The 14,342-nt window shown below is 41.5% G+C and overlaps 2 protein-coding genes across 3 annotated transcripts in view; both read left to right on the top strand.

Moving 5' to 3' along the window:
• The first annotated feature begins 89 nt into the window (after positions 1–89).
• On the top strand, positions 90–3,273 carry folr (folate receptor). Its single transcript, XM_053422198.1, has 5 exons — positions 90–215; positions 1,615–1,747; positions 1,830–2,018; positions 2,564–2,699; positions 2,931–3,273. The coding sequence occupies exons 2-5, from the start codon at positions 1,619–1,621 to the stop codon at positions 3,203–3,205; spliced, it is 729 nt and encodes a 242-aa protein (XP_053278173.1). The 5' UTR covers positions 90–215; positions 1,615–1,618; the 3' UTR covers positions 3,206–3,273.
• Positions 3,274–6,611: 3,338 nt separating this feature from the next.
• Positions 6,612–14,342, top strand: part of inppl1a (inositol polyphosphate phosphatase-like 1a) — a 28,071-nt gene continuing 20,340 nt past the window's right edge. For both annotated transcript variants that reach the window (XM_053422197.1, XM_053422196.1), the window contains exon 1: positions 6,612–7,144. In XM_053422197.1, the coding sequence (XP_053278172.1) occupies positions 6,960–7,144 (185 nt within the window). In that variant the 5' untranslated portion in view covers positions 6,612–6,959. The remainder of the gene's footprint in view (positions 7,145–14,342) is intronic.

Genomic DNA, 14,342 nt, shown 5'->3' with positions numbered 1-14,342 from the left:
GCACGCACGTTTGTGAGACAGACTTTGGACTTTGAAAATATTTTTTACATTAATAGAGGCGACCCTACATTCAGTCATGCTCTGTTCACCCAGACTCACACGGATGTGTGTCTTCGGCCTTGATCTTGTTTAGTCTTTGCTATTGTGTAAAGGGGTGCAGACACCAATTTGCCAGATAATCCCTTCAGGAAGGAATCATTACACACTTGAACAAGGTAAAGTGACTCTGTTCCTAATAACTTCACTTTCTCTATGGTCTGTGTTACATGTATTTACAACATAGAAGTAGCCACTGTTATTACTGCTTTACTTATTGAATTACTTGGTTTGTAGTTTAACTTTACAGATTTCTTTTACAAGACGTAGAACAGTCTGAATGGTTCATGTACAGGTTCTGTTTACAACATAGGAATATTTTAACGAGTTAAGCAGTTTGTTTTATTTGTATATTTTTGTTTTATGTTATTCTGTCTCTAAAATGGATACAAAGGATTATAGATAGGTTTTTAACTCTCAAACTGATTTCAGCTACATACATAATTGATATGTGTACTGATAGTCTTTTTGTTTTGCCGTCTTTTTAGTAGTTTTATCTTTTTCTCATATCCATCCTTCGTCACATAGAAAGGAAAAAGAAAATAAGCGACCATCTCCCAAGTGAAAACACTAGGTTGTATAAATCTGTATTATTATGCAAAAAAAACAACATATTCCGATGACTCAGCTGGTCAAAGACCATCAGAAATTATAACATGTGATTCTAAGACTTGAAAGGTTAAAGTTCATATAAGTAACATACTAGAAAATGAGAATATGTGTTATGAATTTGTAGAATTGGTGACATACACACAAATTGCTTTTAAATGAGAAAGACACATGTAGTTGTGCATTTCTGTGACAGTTTTTTCCAGTTTTAAGTTGTTGTACTTCAAGTTGTAATTTAGCTACAGAACTAAGGACTGGCCTGTTCAACAGTCCAGTAGGTAGAGCTCTTTCACATTAGAGGGCAATTGTGAACCCAGATGCCATGCCACGTTATAGCAGCAGGAAATTGGAGTTACACAAATAAACAAAACCCTGAAAGGACATGAAAACATGATACATTTTTACAGATTCTGTTCGAACCAAACATCTGCGATATAGAAAATAAAAAAATGGCAAATTAACGAATTTGTATTGGTGATTAATCTCTGATTCAGTAGATGAACAAAAGGTTACTATGAGGAGACTTTTCTTAACATATAACAAATCTAAGAAAAGTTGACAGAAACTGCTCAGAAACATTGTTAATAAATTTGTATGTCCTTCCAAAGCTCAACTATGCCACAGATGGTGTATCCTCCCCAGAATTTCAAATTACTCTCTCAGCAGAGAATTAGATATGAGAAACACAACAAAATGAGCAATTATAGATATCAAAGTATTACACATGTGCAATGTTTCTAAAAGAGCTGTGCTGACGAGAATGAAAGGCCCCAAACATTTTGAATCAGCTGTCTGGGTGACAGTTGGGAAATCAAACTTTTGACTGATGCTATAAATTAACCGTTATCCCATTATTTTTCCTGATTACTTGATTACTAATGTATGTTGATGCCTCCCTCCCTCCTGTAGAACCATGTGGCTTGTCCTTTCCTTGCTGATGGCCCTCTGCAGTGGTGCTCTGTCTCTGAACAAACTCAACATGTGCATGGATGGCAAACACCACAAAGTAGAGCCGGGCCGCGAGGGGGACCTTTACCAACAGGTGACAAATTGGAATCAAAGAGCAGAGAAAGAATTGGGATGTGATGCTTTGGACTCACAGCCTCTTTGCTCTTCTTCTCCAGTGCTCTCCCTGGCGTGACAATGCGTGCTGCACAGCCAATACCAGCTCAGCAGCCCACAACGATGACTCCTACCTGTACAACTTCAATTGGGATCACTGCGGTACTATGAGCAAACAGTGCAAGAAACATTTCATCCAGGACACTTGCTTCCACGAGTGCTCTCCACACTTGGGACCCTGGATACAAGAAGTGTGTACTGTTTGCCTTGTGTGTCTGCACTTCGAACACTAGATGGCAGCATAAGAAGTTGAGAGGGCCAAAGAGGGCTTGTCAGGATAGCTAAAAAATAATCCATGTATAAAGTTTGTTACCTCAGGGGGCAGGATGTAATCAAGTACGTTTGTCATGTAGTTTTACTTTCAGTGAGTAGATACATTTTCAGATATTCTTTCACTTTTAACCGACATCGTTTTCACAAGCATGACGTTACATGTTCACATTTTTTATTTTTTTAATGATAATGATGGAGTAGACTTTTGCATCAGACAATAGGCTACACTTAGAAAAGTATTTTTAATTTTAATACTTTATTCATATTTAAAAACTCACTTCAAGTCAAGTACAAAAGTTAACATGGTACATTTACTTTTAAAACTTTAGCTTGTACTACTTGTGGAGATCTTCATACATCATCTTACATGTCATAGCATTGCAGCTTTTTTCTGAAAATGTGGATTATACTTCAATTTTGTGTGTGTGTTTGTGTGTGTGTCTGTGTGTGTGTGTATTTATAGGTGGATCAGAACTGGCGTAAGGAACGTGTCTTGGATGTGCCCCTGTGTAAGGAGGACTGCAACGATTGGTGGGAAGACTGCAAGAATGATATCACTTGCAAGAGTGATTGGCACACGGGATGGGACTGGAGCACAGGCAAGGACAAAACACGAACACATGCATGCATGCATACGCACATGCACATGCACACAGACCATTGCAAACATCAAGATTTACTCACATTTCCTTATTTAACTTACACACATTTACCCATGTCTTAAACACAAATAACTATGTGTACACAATGTCTTACATGCATATACTTACTTGTAAACTCATTGCCTGTTTATTAATACATATATGAAATCATCTCTCTATCTCATACAGGTTTTAACAGATGCCCTAAAAGCAGCAAGTGCAGACCCTGGATTGAAGTTTACCCCGATCCCAAGTCCATGTGTGAACAAATCTGGTCCAAGTCCTACCTTTATACCGACTACACCAAAACGTCAGGCCGCTGCATGCAGCTGTGGTTCACTGGGCCGAACCCCAACGAGAAGGTGGCAGAGTACTACATTAACAACGCACGGCAACACCAGAGCTTCACCTTGTCAATGCTGCTTTTCCTGGCAGTTGCATCTTTCTCTGTAGTGATGCACTGACATGATATCCACATCATGCTGGCATGTGTCCCCATAGTGGCTCCAATAAAACTGTTAGAATAATATCATGTCGCGGTTGCTTTCTGGTCCTGTTCTGACAGTTAAACTTTCCCTAATCCGTAATCTGCATCTGCTTTATTTTCTTTGTGATGTTTAATTCCCTTGTCCTGCTTTTCAATTCCTTATTTTGTGCCCAGCCAACAATTGCCAGAGTCCATGTCGCTCTGATAATTTCCTTCTTGCTTGTAAACAACAAGTAAAAGCTGTTTTACTCATATGTTGTACATGTGTTCACATGCACTGACATTCAGTAGGATAAGAGAATAAAACAAAAATAAACTCATACATCTGGACAAGGCCACATATTTTATTACAGCTCTGGGAGGACCTCACTCATATAAGTGCAGACTATGGATCAGCTTAATAACCCCTTTATAACCTCAACCGCCGGTGAGGAAACTGTCAAACTGACCAAGGATCTGCTATGAGGGAAAATGTCTCTATACACTGTGACTGAGCACTGGGCTCCACTGCCTGGTAATTATGGGGTTCCAGTCAGTACCGTGTGTGTGTGTGTGTGTGTGTGTGTTTGTGTAGTTATTTTGGTACCTCTTTAGAACCCTTTCAGCAGAAACACTGGACAAGCAGAGCTCACGGGGACCAAACGCTGGTAATGAAATAAACCATCAACTCTGAACTACTGGTCATGATAAGCGGTCAGATATGATTTGTGGTTAGGTTGTGTGTGTGAGTGTGGGTCTGTGTGTGTATGAGTGTGAGTGTGTGTGTTTGTGTGTCAGGGATGGTGTTTGTGCCACTGCCACGTGTCATTGTGTTCTCACAGGCCTTTGACTAAGCCTTGTGATTGGTCCGCTGGGGTGTGTATCTACAAGACTTCTTGACAGGACCTTAGCGGATCCAAGATAAGTGTCAGATTTACAATATAGTAGTTTCATAATCAAGGCCCTTGGATGATTAATCGTTCAAAAAGCCGTAAATGATGCAGTCAACAGAGTCTTTATATTTCTGAAAAAGTTTTATCCTCTGCCACATTAGACGTGTCAAAGTGCTGCTCCATTTCTGAGGCTGATTATCAACAACCTTCCTGATTACACCTTTGAAAATTCAGCATTGCATGTTCATCCCTTTCCCTTTTCTATGGCCTGGTATAGAACTACTGCAGACGTTTAATACTGACCAAAAGATTTGAGTCAAGTTTCAAAATAGCAATGGACCAATACTTTCTGTAACCAGAACCATTAGAAGAGGACTTAATGTGGGTTAGAGTTTGTTTCAGCCATCAGTTTGTCATAGCCACATCAGCTTGAACAAAGCACATGTCCTTGACTTGATGTCAAGCTGAGCCTAGAAATCCTTCACACTAGCAGACTGATTCCAGTGTTCTAGCCTGAGGCTGAGGCATCTGGTCTCAGCCTCAGGCTCAAACTACTAAAGCCCGAAGTTTTGGGGTGGGTTATGGGCTTTACAGCCTCGTGGTGCTCGCTTTGGCATGGCTAAAGCTTAAAATTGAAATGGTGGCTTAAGAAATAGAGCGGGTTGTCCTCTAGACAGAAGCTCTGTGGTTCGATGCCTGGCTCCTCCGGTCTGAATGAAGTTCTTGAGACGCTGAAGCCCACATTGTGTTGTTTGAATAAGTGAGTGCAATGTGTATTGTCTTGCAACATGTAATAATTGATTAGTAAACTAATAAGGTAACACAGACAACTGTGGTGAGATATATGTGAAGAAAATGTTTTTAAAAGTTATTTATAAAACATTTTTTGCAGACAAAATAGTTCCAATATTATATGACATCCTGCAAACACATACTTTTACAATCACTGCATGTAGATATATTGTTAAGTAGGAACTTTTTTTACAGTTTTTGCAGTGAATTGACACACACACAGACACACGATGTGATGCAATAGCCAGAAATAGCTTTGGGATGGCTGCTGTCCTGTGGCTATTAATACTTAGCTTTTCTGAGGTCATTGGCTGCACACACACCACCCTGCCCAACTCTCTCTCATTCTCACTTTAACTCTACCTCTTTTTTGCTTTTGGTGCATGAGTGTGGGGGTCATACCAAATTTTACGATTCAGACTTTTTGTGGGCAACCAGAGGTATACAAAAATAAACACCAAAATGGCTGAAGTCCTAATACAGGGCAATTATCTCCAAATTGGGATGGTTGTTTCCTGTGGTTTCCCTTTCCTGCCTCTAGGTGAACAGTTACTCTTTGTGTGTGTGTGTGTGTGTGTGTGTGTGTGTGTGTGTGTGTGTGTGTGTGTGTGTGTGTGTGTGTTTGTGTGTGTGTGTGGGGGGGGGGGGGGGGGGAGGTGATGGTGTGTGTGTGGAAAAGAAAAGAATTGCATAATTGGATTGGATTGTGAAGCTGTTCAGAAATTAGCGTGGCCTTGTCAGCGGTTGCCACTAGAGCCATGATAGTATGAGGGTTGGGAGAAAATAAAAGAGGCAAACTATAGCTAATAAATTCCATCAATTATATAAAGTATACCAGTAGCTACAATGTAATTGAGTAATTTAGCTTTTTATAGTTGAACATTTTCTTGAAAATCTCTCAATGGCCAATAACAACATATATATAGAAATTGGAAGGAAATACGAGGTACTCCAAGAATGCTCAGGGAAATAAGTAAAACGCAGCATAGAATGACACAGACACACACACAATAATTTGTCCATCTTCTTCCTGTGGTTAGTTTCTCATGGGAATGAGCAGGTAATCCAATCCTTAATGTTAATATAAGGGTGGTGTGGCCTAGGGGTTAGAGCGGTCGTTCTCAAACAAGAAGGTTGGTGCTTGGGCACTAATAAGTGTAGTTAAGAGTGGAAGTAATCGATTAAAAATCCGAAAAATCCAAAAATATAGAATAATAATAATAAAACAGGGATTTTTTTATTAAATTTAATTAGATAAATCCTGCGTAGTCCACTTCTTCGCAGGATGTGCGCAGGTCGCTTCTGGGCAGGATGTGCGCAGTCCGGAGTAGAAGAACAAAAGGAATCATGGGAGCAGTGAGATGAAATAATTAACTTACTAAAGTAAACATCAAAAAGGTAGTGGAGTGATAAGTTCAATATTTGCTTATGTAGTGGAAAACTTACAAAAAAATAAGTAAAAATTGTAAGTACCTCATGACTGTAGAGAAGATGAATAAATGTAGTTTCTTTCCATTGCTCCTCTTCTCTCTTCTTTCCTTTCCTTATCTTTCTCTCCATCCCTCCTTTCAACTCTGAGTATCTTCAGCTCTCCCTCCCTATTACAAGCTAGCTGTGGAAGAACACAACAAGAAACCAACATCGGGTGACGGTTTCACCAAAATAAGGTGCCTAAATAAGATTTCCACGTTAGCCGGTTTTATTTTGAAGCTGCTACCAGGAAATGTTGGTGCAGACAGTGTATGGGTGCTGACGCGGGTCGCCCCCCGCTGTAGCTCCCCGGTCTCCACTGTGGATTTACATGCTCTGATTTCCGTGGGAGTGGGAAGTTTGGAGAGGAGGGTGGCGGAGCCTTTTAGGAGCCGAGGAACCAGGCGCCAACAGTGAAACTTTACAACTTAACCACCGGCCTACGCTACCAGCTGACCGCCGTCTGACGGGCGACTTTTCTGGGGCTGTTTTTCGCCTCTGTCCGCCGACTCTGGAGCTGGGAGTGGGAGCCCTGTTTTTTTCTCCGGAGAAGTCGGGAAACAGCTTGAGTTGAACCCGGGTTGAAGGGCTGTGGCCATGGCCGGGGGAGGCGGTGGCGGAGGTGGGGTTGTGTCTCCGTTGGGGCCCGCACCGCCGATGTGGTATCACCGGGACCTGAGTCGAGCCGCGGCCGAGGAGCTGCTCGCCCGGGCCGGGAGGGACGGTAGCTTCCTGGTGCGGGACAGCGAGAGCGTCAACGGGGCTTACGCTTTGTGCGTACTGTAAGTAACTCCAATGCAGAAAACACACACTTTTATGGTCTCCAACGTGAGGGAGGGAGTGTGTGTGTGTGTGTGCACGGCCCCATTTTGCTTTGTGTACCAGGAAAAGTTCTGCCCCTGCCAACGTGTTGCTTAAAACGGCATTTCTAAGTTTTAACAATGAGCACACACGCGTTCCTAGAGTCCAAAGTCACCACCCACTAGCATGGGCATGATTCTGTCCAAGCTTTCCTGGGTCGTACAAAGACACTAGCCTCACAGGATCAGATCAACATGTACCAGTTGAACCCGGAGTAAACAAGCCCAACTCATTTGTTTACTTTCCCCTGGAAGTCAGATAGAGGGTGTGTGTGGGGGGGAGGAGAGAGAATGTGTGACTGCCCCAGATCAGAAGCTCCTGCCCGGGCTCGGAGCTCCAGGGCCTGTCCCTGTCTGTCTGCTCAGTCTGATGTGGTCGCCTGCAGGGCTGTATTTTTATTTATTTACAGGGCTCTCTGCTACAGTCAGCCTGCGGGTAGCGAGCAGTGGCATTACAGTGACTGGTGGTGGAGGTAAATAGAAAGCATCTGATGGTTTTAATTTAAGGGCTCCTTCAACAAAGTGCACAGGGTGAAGCAGCTGACTTAGTATTCTCTTCCCAGACACAACATGCATCTCGAAATAACAATGTGAATGTGAGGCCAGTGAAGTTAACAGGGTGCATCCTCTCTGCTAAACAGAAGAGAGGAAACGCTTTGCCGCCAATCATCTCCAGGACAGTTTAGCCACAAACACATAAAACACAATACAAAAGGATCACGTAAACAAAAACTAACCCACTTGTTATAAAGAAAACAACAAAGAGATATTCAAAGGTAATGCAGTCATCAATACAGAACCATTCCAGCTTACTGCCGATCGAATGTTGCAAGACAAGTTTGTAACATTATGTGACCATTTAGACTCACAGTCTGTGAGAAGACAACCTGTACTGTTTTAAAGTCTCTGTCATATGCTCTTCAATGTACGGTGTAGTGCTGGTATATAGAGATATATAGAATAGAAAGAGAGTATCAGGCCAAGTGTCACATGTTGAGCGTACAAACTCAAGCAAACACATGCGATGATTTACATTCGACTCCCACACACAGTCAAACAGATGCACCAAATAAAAAGGCCGATGCAGCCATGTGACACAGTGCTCTGACATTGACTCGACCTACATCCCCCTATCTGACAGCTCACCCCATGCTGAGCCCAGTGTATATGTGCACGTCAGCGTTACATGCTTTATTTACCGTGTGTGAATATGCAAAATATAAGAACAGGCCAAAATTAGCATCTGATGAGAAAGTATTTTGATAATTGTGATATAAATTCAGTAAGCATAAAATGGTTAATATATATAAAATGGTTAATATATACTCTTCCATTGTGTTGATATGTTGCGCTTCATTAGGTTTACTTTGTTGGTTCGACAAAGCGAGATATTCTCAGCTCACACGCTCACCTCTTTTGACATTTTGCACGTAAAATGATTGTCGTGTAACATTACTGTTTACCCCGAAGTACAATAGGTCTGCAATACATTAAACTACTGGTCTATTAAAGTTACACAGTCAAAGAGATTAACACCAGTGATAAAATATTACTTTTCAGTCACAGCTGGATGCTTTGCTAACTCAGTACCGTGCTCTCTGACCAGCAACATTCCACACGTCCATGCATCATCCCTTTTCCGGATTTGCTCCCGCCTCCACCTCTCCCTTCCTTTTACCCTTTCACCTTTCACATCACTGACTTGACTTGATCTCAAAAGGTTTTTCTTCACAATGAATGAAACTTTTCTTGGACAGATGTTGGGGAAATGGTGCTTCATGATCATAGTTGGTGCATGTCACAAATAAAACAGAATGGGCATCTTTACTGTTTACTCTCATTCCAAAAATAACTAATACTGCTTGAATACTGTGCTCTTGTTAATCTTAATGTCTGGATTCCTGGATAGATTGTGGAATCCATGGAGCAGGATCATGGTTCTAATAGGGAAACTGAACATTTATTATTCCTCTGTAACACTCATCATTTCCTGTAATCCCTGTTATTGATTCCCCTTTAGTTCTCATGGTGGTAGAATTAAGAGTTGTTATCGGTGGTATTTAAAAAGATATCGCAGATTTAAAGAGATACTCAAAGAAAGAAACAAATAAATGTTTTGGATTTTAATATTAAAATGGAAAATTTTGATTGAGATAATGTCCTAAATAGAAGTGTGTATAAATGTATATAAAGTTGTATACATGCAGATTCTAAATGAGCCTGTTTGAGTGAACTTACAGATATTTATGAGGCTGTTGTTAAAGACTGATCTGCTCATGACACAGTTAAAGTCCAAGCAGAAGTCAATGATTATTTGTATATTAATTATGTCCTCATGTCATTCAACACTACTGATGATCCTGATGCCTCATATGGGAAATTGCAAGGCTTGATAAAACCCCTTGCGTGTCAGTATGATGTATCACGTTCTCACAGAACGAGATGGACTTGAGGTCGCGTCAGGTTGTTAAATCGATTTTCATCACACTAAAGGGAAGTCAAACCTTACCTGATGTCTTCAGTTGTCACTCCACAAAGTAATGTCTTCACGTCATACATTGTCAAATTATCACAGTTCACAGTGTTAACCTGCTCTGCCTCTAGTCATGTGGACCACTGTCGTCTGATCAGTTTGAAGAGAATCATGGTGTCTGTCTGTTGTATGTATTGGAGAACCAGAGGCCAATATCTCCTAACAACCCCTGAAGCTATAGAGGACAAGATGATATGGTCAGACAACACATTCATTTGTCACCATTGTTAGCTTTTCTAATATTGCGTGGCTAAAAACAAAACCAATTTCCATGAAGTCAAATGTGAATCACCAGAGGCTTGAAAAGGTTCCAGACGGCTGGATGGCAGACTGTCTTTAGTCAGAGCCTCTGTCCTGCATCCTGGGTGCAAAGGGCTGATGTGTGTAACACGTCCTCATCCCCGTTGAATGACATCTCCTTTATCTCCTGAGCCATTTGGCTAACTCACTCCACTGTCTAACAAAACAAAGTGAAAAACTCAATCTGAAATCTCACTGTAACTGTTGTAGACAAATTGTGTAACAAATTCAGATTTAACTTCATTATGTATTCTGTTGAGTGCAGTCAGATGATCTTTGCAAGCAGGTGCGTTGCAACAGAGTAGGCAAAGCGGGCAATTTCCTGTTGCCTCGAAGAACCTCAAGAACCTCAAGAACCCCAAGAACATCAGATTTAAAGCAACGACAATTTTCTGTGATTCACTGTGCTCAGGAGACTGCTATGACTCCATCGAGGCCTCATGCCCCAACTTTTAACGGTTTGGTTGAAGACCACACTAACTGTGTGCCAATTCAGGGGCTGCCTCTTTCGTAGGACGCTGTCTACACGGTTACAATGGAGGCAGACTCTGTGGTCCGAGTAGACCGCGAAGACCGAAATGAATGCGACGATCTGGTCCACAGAGTATATACATGATCGTGTCACTAGCTTGTCCTGCTGTTATTACTGTCGCTTAGTAACAGCTGCAGTTGGATATGACCAAGAAGTTTTAATGCCCCTTGGTTTTTTAACTGTTAACTGTTCGGTTGAATTGAAGTGTGATACTGAAGCATCAGACATCTCATTGCTTGCCGTGGGCATTACCTCTTTGAAAAATACAGTGCCTTGCATAAGTATTCACCCCCTTTGGACTTTTCTACATTTTGTCATGGTATAACCACAGATTAAAATTTATTTCATTGTGAGTTTATGTAATGGACCAACAAAAAATAGTGCATAATTTGGAAGTGGGGGGAAATATTACATGGATTTCACAATTATTTACAAATAAAAATCTGAAAAGAGTGCATATGTATTCACCCCCTTTACTGTGAAACCCCTAACAAAGATCTGGTGCGACCAATTGCATTCACAAGTCACATTTGCAAGTCACATAATTAGTAAATAGGGTCCACCTGTCTGCAATTTAATCTCAGTATAAATACACCTGTTCTGTGACGGACTCAGAGTTTGTTGGAGATCATTACTGAACAAACAGCATCATGAAGACCAAGGAGCTCACCAAACAGGTCAGGGATAAAGTTGTGGAGAAATATGAAGCAGGGTTAGGTTATAAAAAAATATCCAGAGCTTTGAACATCTCTCTGAGCACCATAAAATCCATCATAAGAAAATGGAAAGAATATGGCACAACCGCAAACCTACCAAGAGGAGGCCGTCCACCCAAACTGAAGAGTCGGACAAGGAGAAAATTAATCAGAGAAGCAACCAGGAGGCCCATGGTTACTCTGGAGGAGTTGCAGAGATCCACAGCTGAGGTGGGAGAATCTGTCCACAGGACAACTATTAGTTGTCTACTCCACAAATCTGGCCTTTATGGAAGAGTGGCAAGAAGAAAGCCATTGTTGAAAGGGATCCATAAAAAAATCCTGTTTGGAGTTTGCCAGAAGCCATGTGGGAGACACAGCAAACATGTGGAAGAAGGTGCTCTGGTCAGATGAGACCAAAAATTGAACTTTTTGGCCTCAATGCAAAACGCTATGTGTGGCGAAAACCCAACACTGCCCATCACCCTGAGCAGACCATCCCAACAGTGAAACATGGTGGTGGTAGCATCATGCTGTGGGGATGCTTCTCTTCAGCAGGTACAGGGAAACTGGTCAGAATAGAGGGAAAGATGGATGGAGCCAAATACAGGGAAATCCTTGAAGAAAATCTCATGCAGTCTGCAAAAGACTTGAGACTGGGGCGGAGGTTCATCTTCCAGCAGGACAATGACCCTAAACATACAGCCAGAGCTACAAAGGAATGGTTTGGATTAAAGAATGTTAATGTCTTAAAATGGCCCAGTCAAAGCCCAGACCTCAATCCAATAGAGAATCTATGGCAAGACTTGAAGATTGCGGTTCACAGACGGTCTCCATCCAATCTGACTGAGCTTCATCTTTTTTGCCAAGAAGAATGGACAAACCTTTCCATCTCTAGATGTGCAAAGCTGGTAGAGACATACCCCAAAAGACTTGCAGCTGTAATTGCAGCGAAAGGGGGTTCTACCAAGTATTGACACAGGGGGGTGAATACTTATGCACCCAACAGATGTCAACTTTTTTGTTCTCATTATTGTTTGTGTCACAATAAAATTTATTTTGCACCTCCAAAGTACTATGCATGTTTTGTTGATCAAACGGGAAAACGTTTATTTAAGTCTATTTGAATTCCAGTTAGTAACAGTACATAATGGGAAAAAGTCCAAGGGGGGGTGAATACTTATGCAAGGCACTGTAGCTCGTCACCGAAGCAAAATGAAGACAGTTTGGTTTGATGTAGGGACGTCCAACGTCAGTTTTTCCTGGGACCCCCAAGTCCCTTGAAATGCTGTTTATAAGAATGCACTATGGAAGCTCATCACACACTTGTCAACGTGACGATTTAGCATGGACACTAGAGTCAAGTTATACTGCTCTACCAGGTGACTTGTTTGAGGACCTTGCCCACTACTCACCAGTATGATCAGTTTTGACATGAACACGGTCACTAGACATGGCTTCTTTCTTGTTGAGCGTGTCCTCGTGACTCACATACACAGACATATGTACTTCTGTTTTGAGGGCTTTGGAGGGACCAGTGTGTTTAGGAAGTGTTTCCACTTTGCTGCTGTCTGAGAATAGAAGACGCTGTGACAGCAGTGGGACAGACTCCCGGGCACTTTGTTTGTAGGCCTTTGCCTTTCACCTGGAAGTTTGGAGTTCAGAATTCTATGGTAATTCTCTGACCTTTTTTAGGAAGTGACTAGGACTGCTTTTCAATGAAAAGTGCGATAATTGTTGCTCATCAGCTTGTTTAGTTGTGTGTGAGGGTTTTTTAATATTTATAAAACTCAAATAGTTGCAGAAATTACATCCTCAATAATTATTTGCATTTGAAACCACTGAAAATCACTGCTATAGCAAAACAAATTGTTACTTATAGAAGCACTTTAGGAATGGGTGACGCCGCAAATGTCACCGTACAGCGATACATTTATTTGCTCAGCATTTATCAGCTTTTGTGCAAGTTGTGAGAAGTTGTGGGATTCAGATGTACAGCATTTACACTACGCTTATGCTGAGGCAGGAAATATACCTGGTGATTGGACATTTTTTATTGATTATGTGTGTATTATTGGATGAGACCGAATGCGAGAAGGTAGAATTTTAACTGGACAGAAGCAGGCAGTGGGGCAGTCATTACCCTCAACACAGGCCAGTGTTGACATTACAGACACACTCAAACTCTGTATGCCTTGGGTCTCTGTCTATCCCATAATAAACCCCTCTTTCTCTCTCCAGCTGCCTCCTCTGATATAACTTTGCTGATACTGAAACAATAGTATTTATTTCCCAGATCCACAGAGAATCTCATCAACTGCCAACAGGAAGACCCCCCCCCCCCCCCCCCCCCCACACACACACACACACACACACCGATACACACAAACATATACACAAACACACTGCTCTCCACTGTGTATGGATCCTGTGCCACTGCACCCACAGTGCACTGTTTTTAAAATGTGACAGGATTAAATATGGATATAGTTTCACAGGCCAGATAGACAAAGGAACAGTTCATCTCACTGAAGCTGTTTATAGACGGACATGAACGCCAGGCACAAATATTTATCAGGTTTATACTGTCAGTGTGGCCAACTGCAATATACATTATGTATGGAACTCATGCTGGCAATGGTCTTGTGAATATTCTGGATATAAATCAGCTCAAATTGGAAATCTATTTTCAGTGTGTCCTGGTGGTTTAGCCAAGTACCGCTTAACTCCGTCGTCTGTGTGCGATCAGGTCAAAGCGGTGATGCCAAATTAAGAAAACACCTGAAAATTGGACATCCAACAGGTTTTGGCACCGGCTCCGCTACAGCTGGAATTATTAAGAAGCATAAAAACATAATTGCGGAAGTGGAACAAAGGTTAAATGCAGTGCGAGCAAATTTTTACACTTTCCTGGAAACAATTTTACATTGTTACATTTATATGTAACAATGTATATTGGATGTGGTGCTGGTTTATAATAATATTAATGCTAATGAAAACTTTAGCTGTGTAGCACCTTTCTCAAAGTTACAAAGTGCTAAAACAGAAAGAAAATATAGA

The sequence above is a fragment of the Pleuronectes platessa genome, chromosome 5, assembly GCF_947347685.1.
Source record: "Pleuronectes platessa chromosome 5, fPlePla1.1, whole genome shotgun sequence".
Classification (NCBI taxonomy): Eukaryota; Metazoa; Chordata; class Actinopteri; order Pleuronectiformes; family Pleuronectidae; genus Pleuronectes; species Pleuronectes platessa.
Note: the sequence above shows the minus strand (reverse complement) of the source record. Positions and strands in the feature narration are given on the sequence as shown.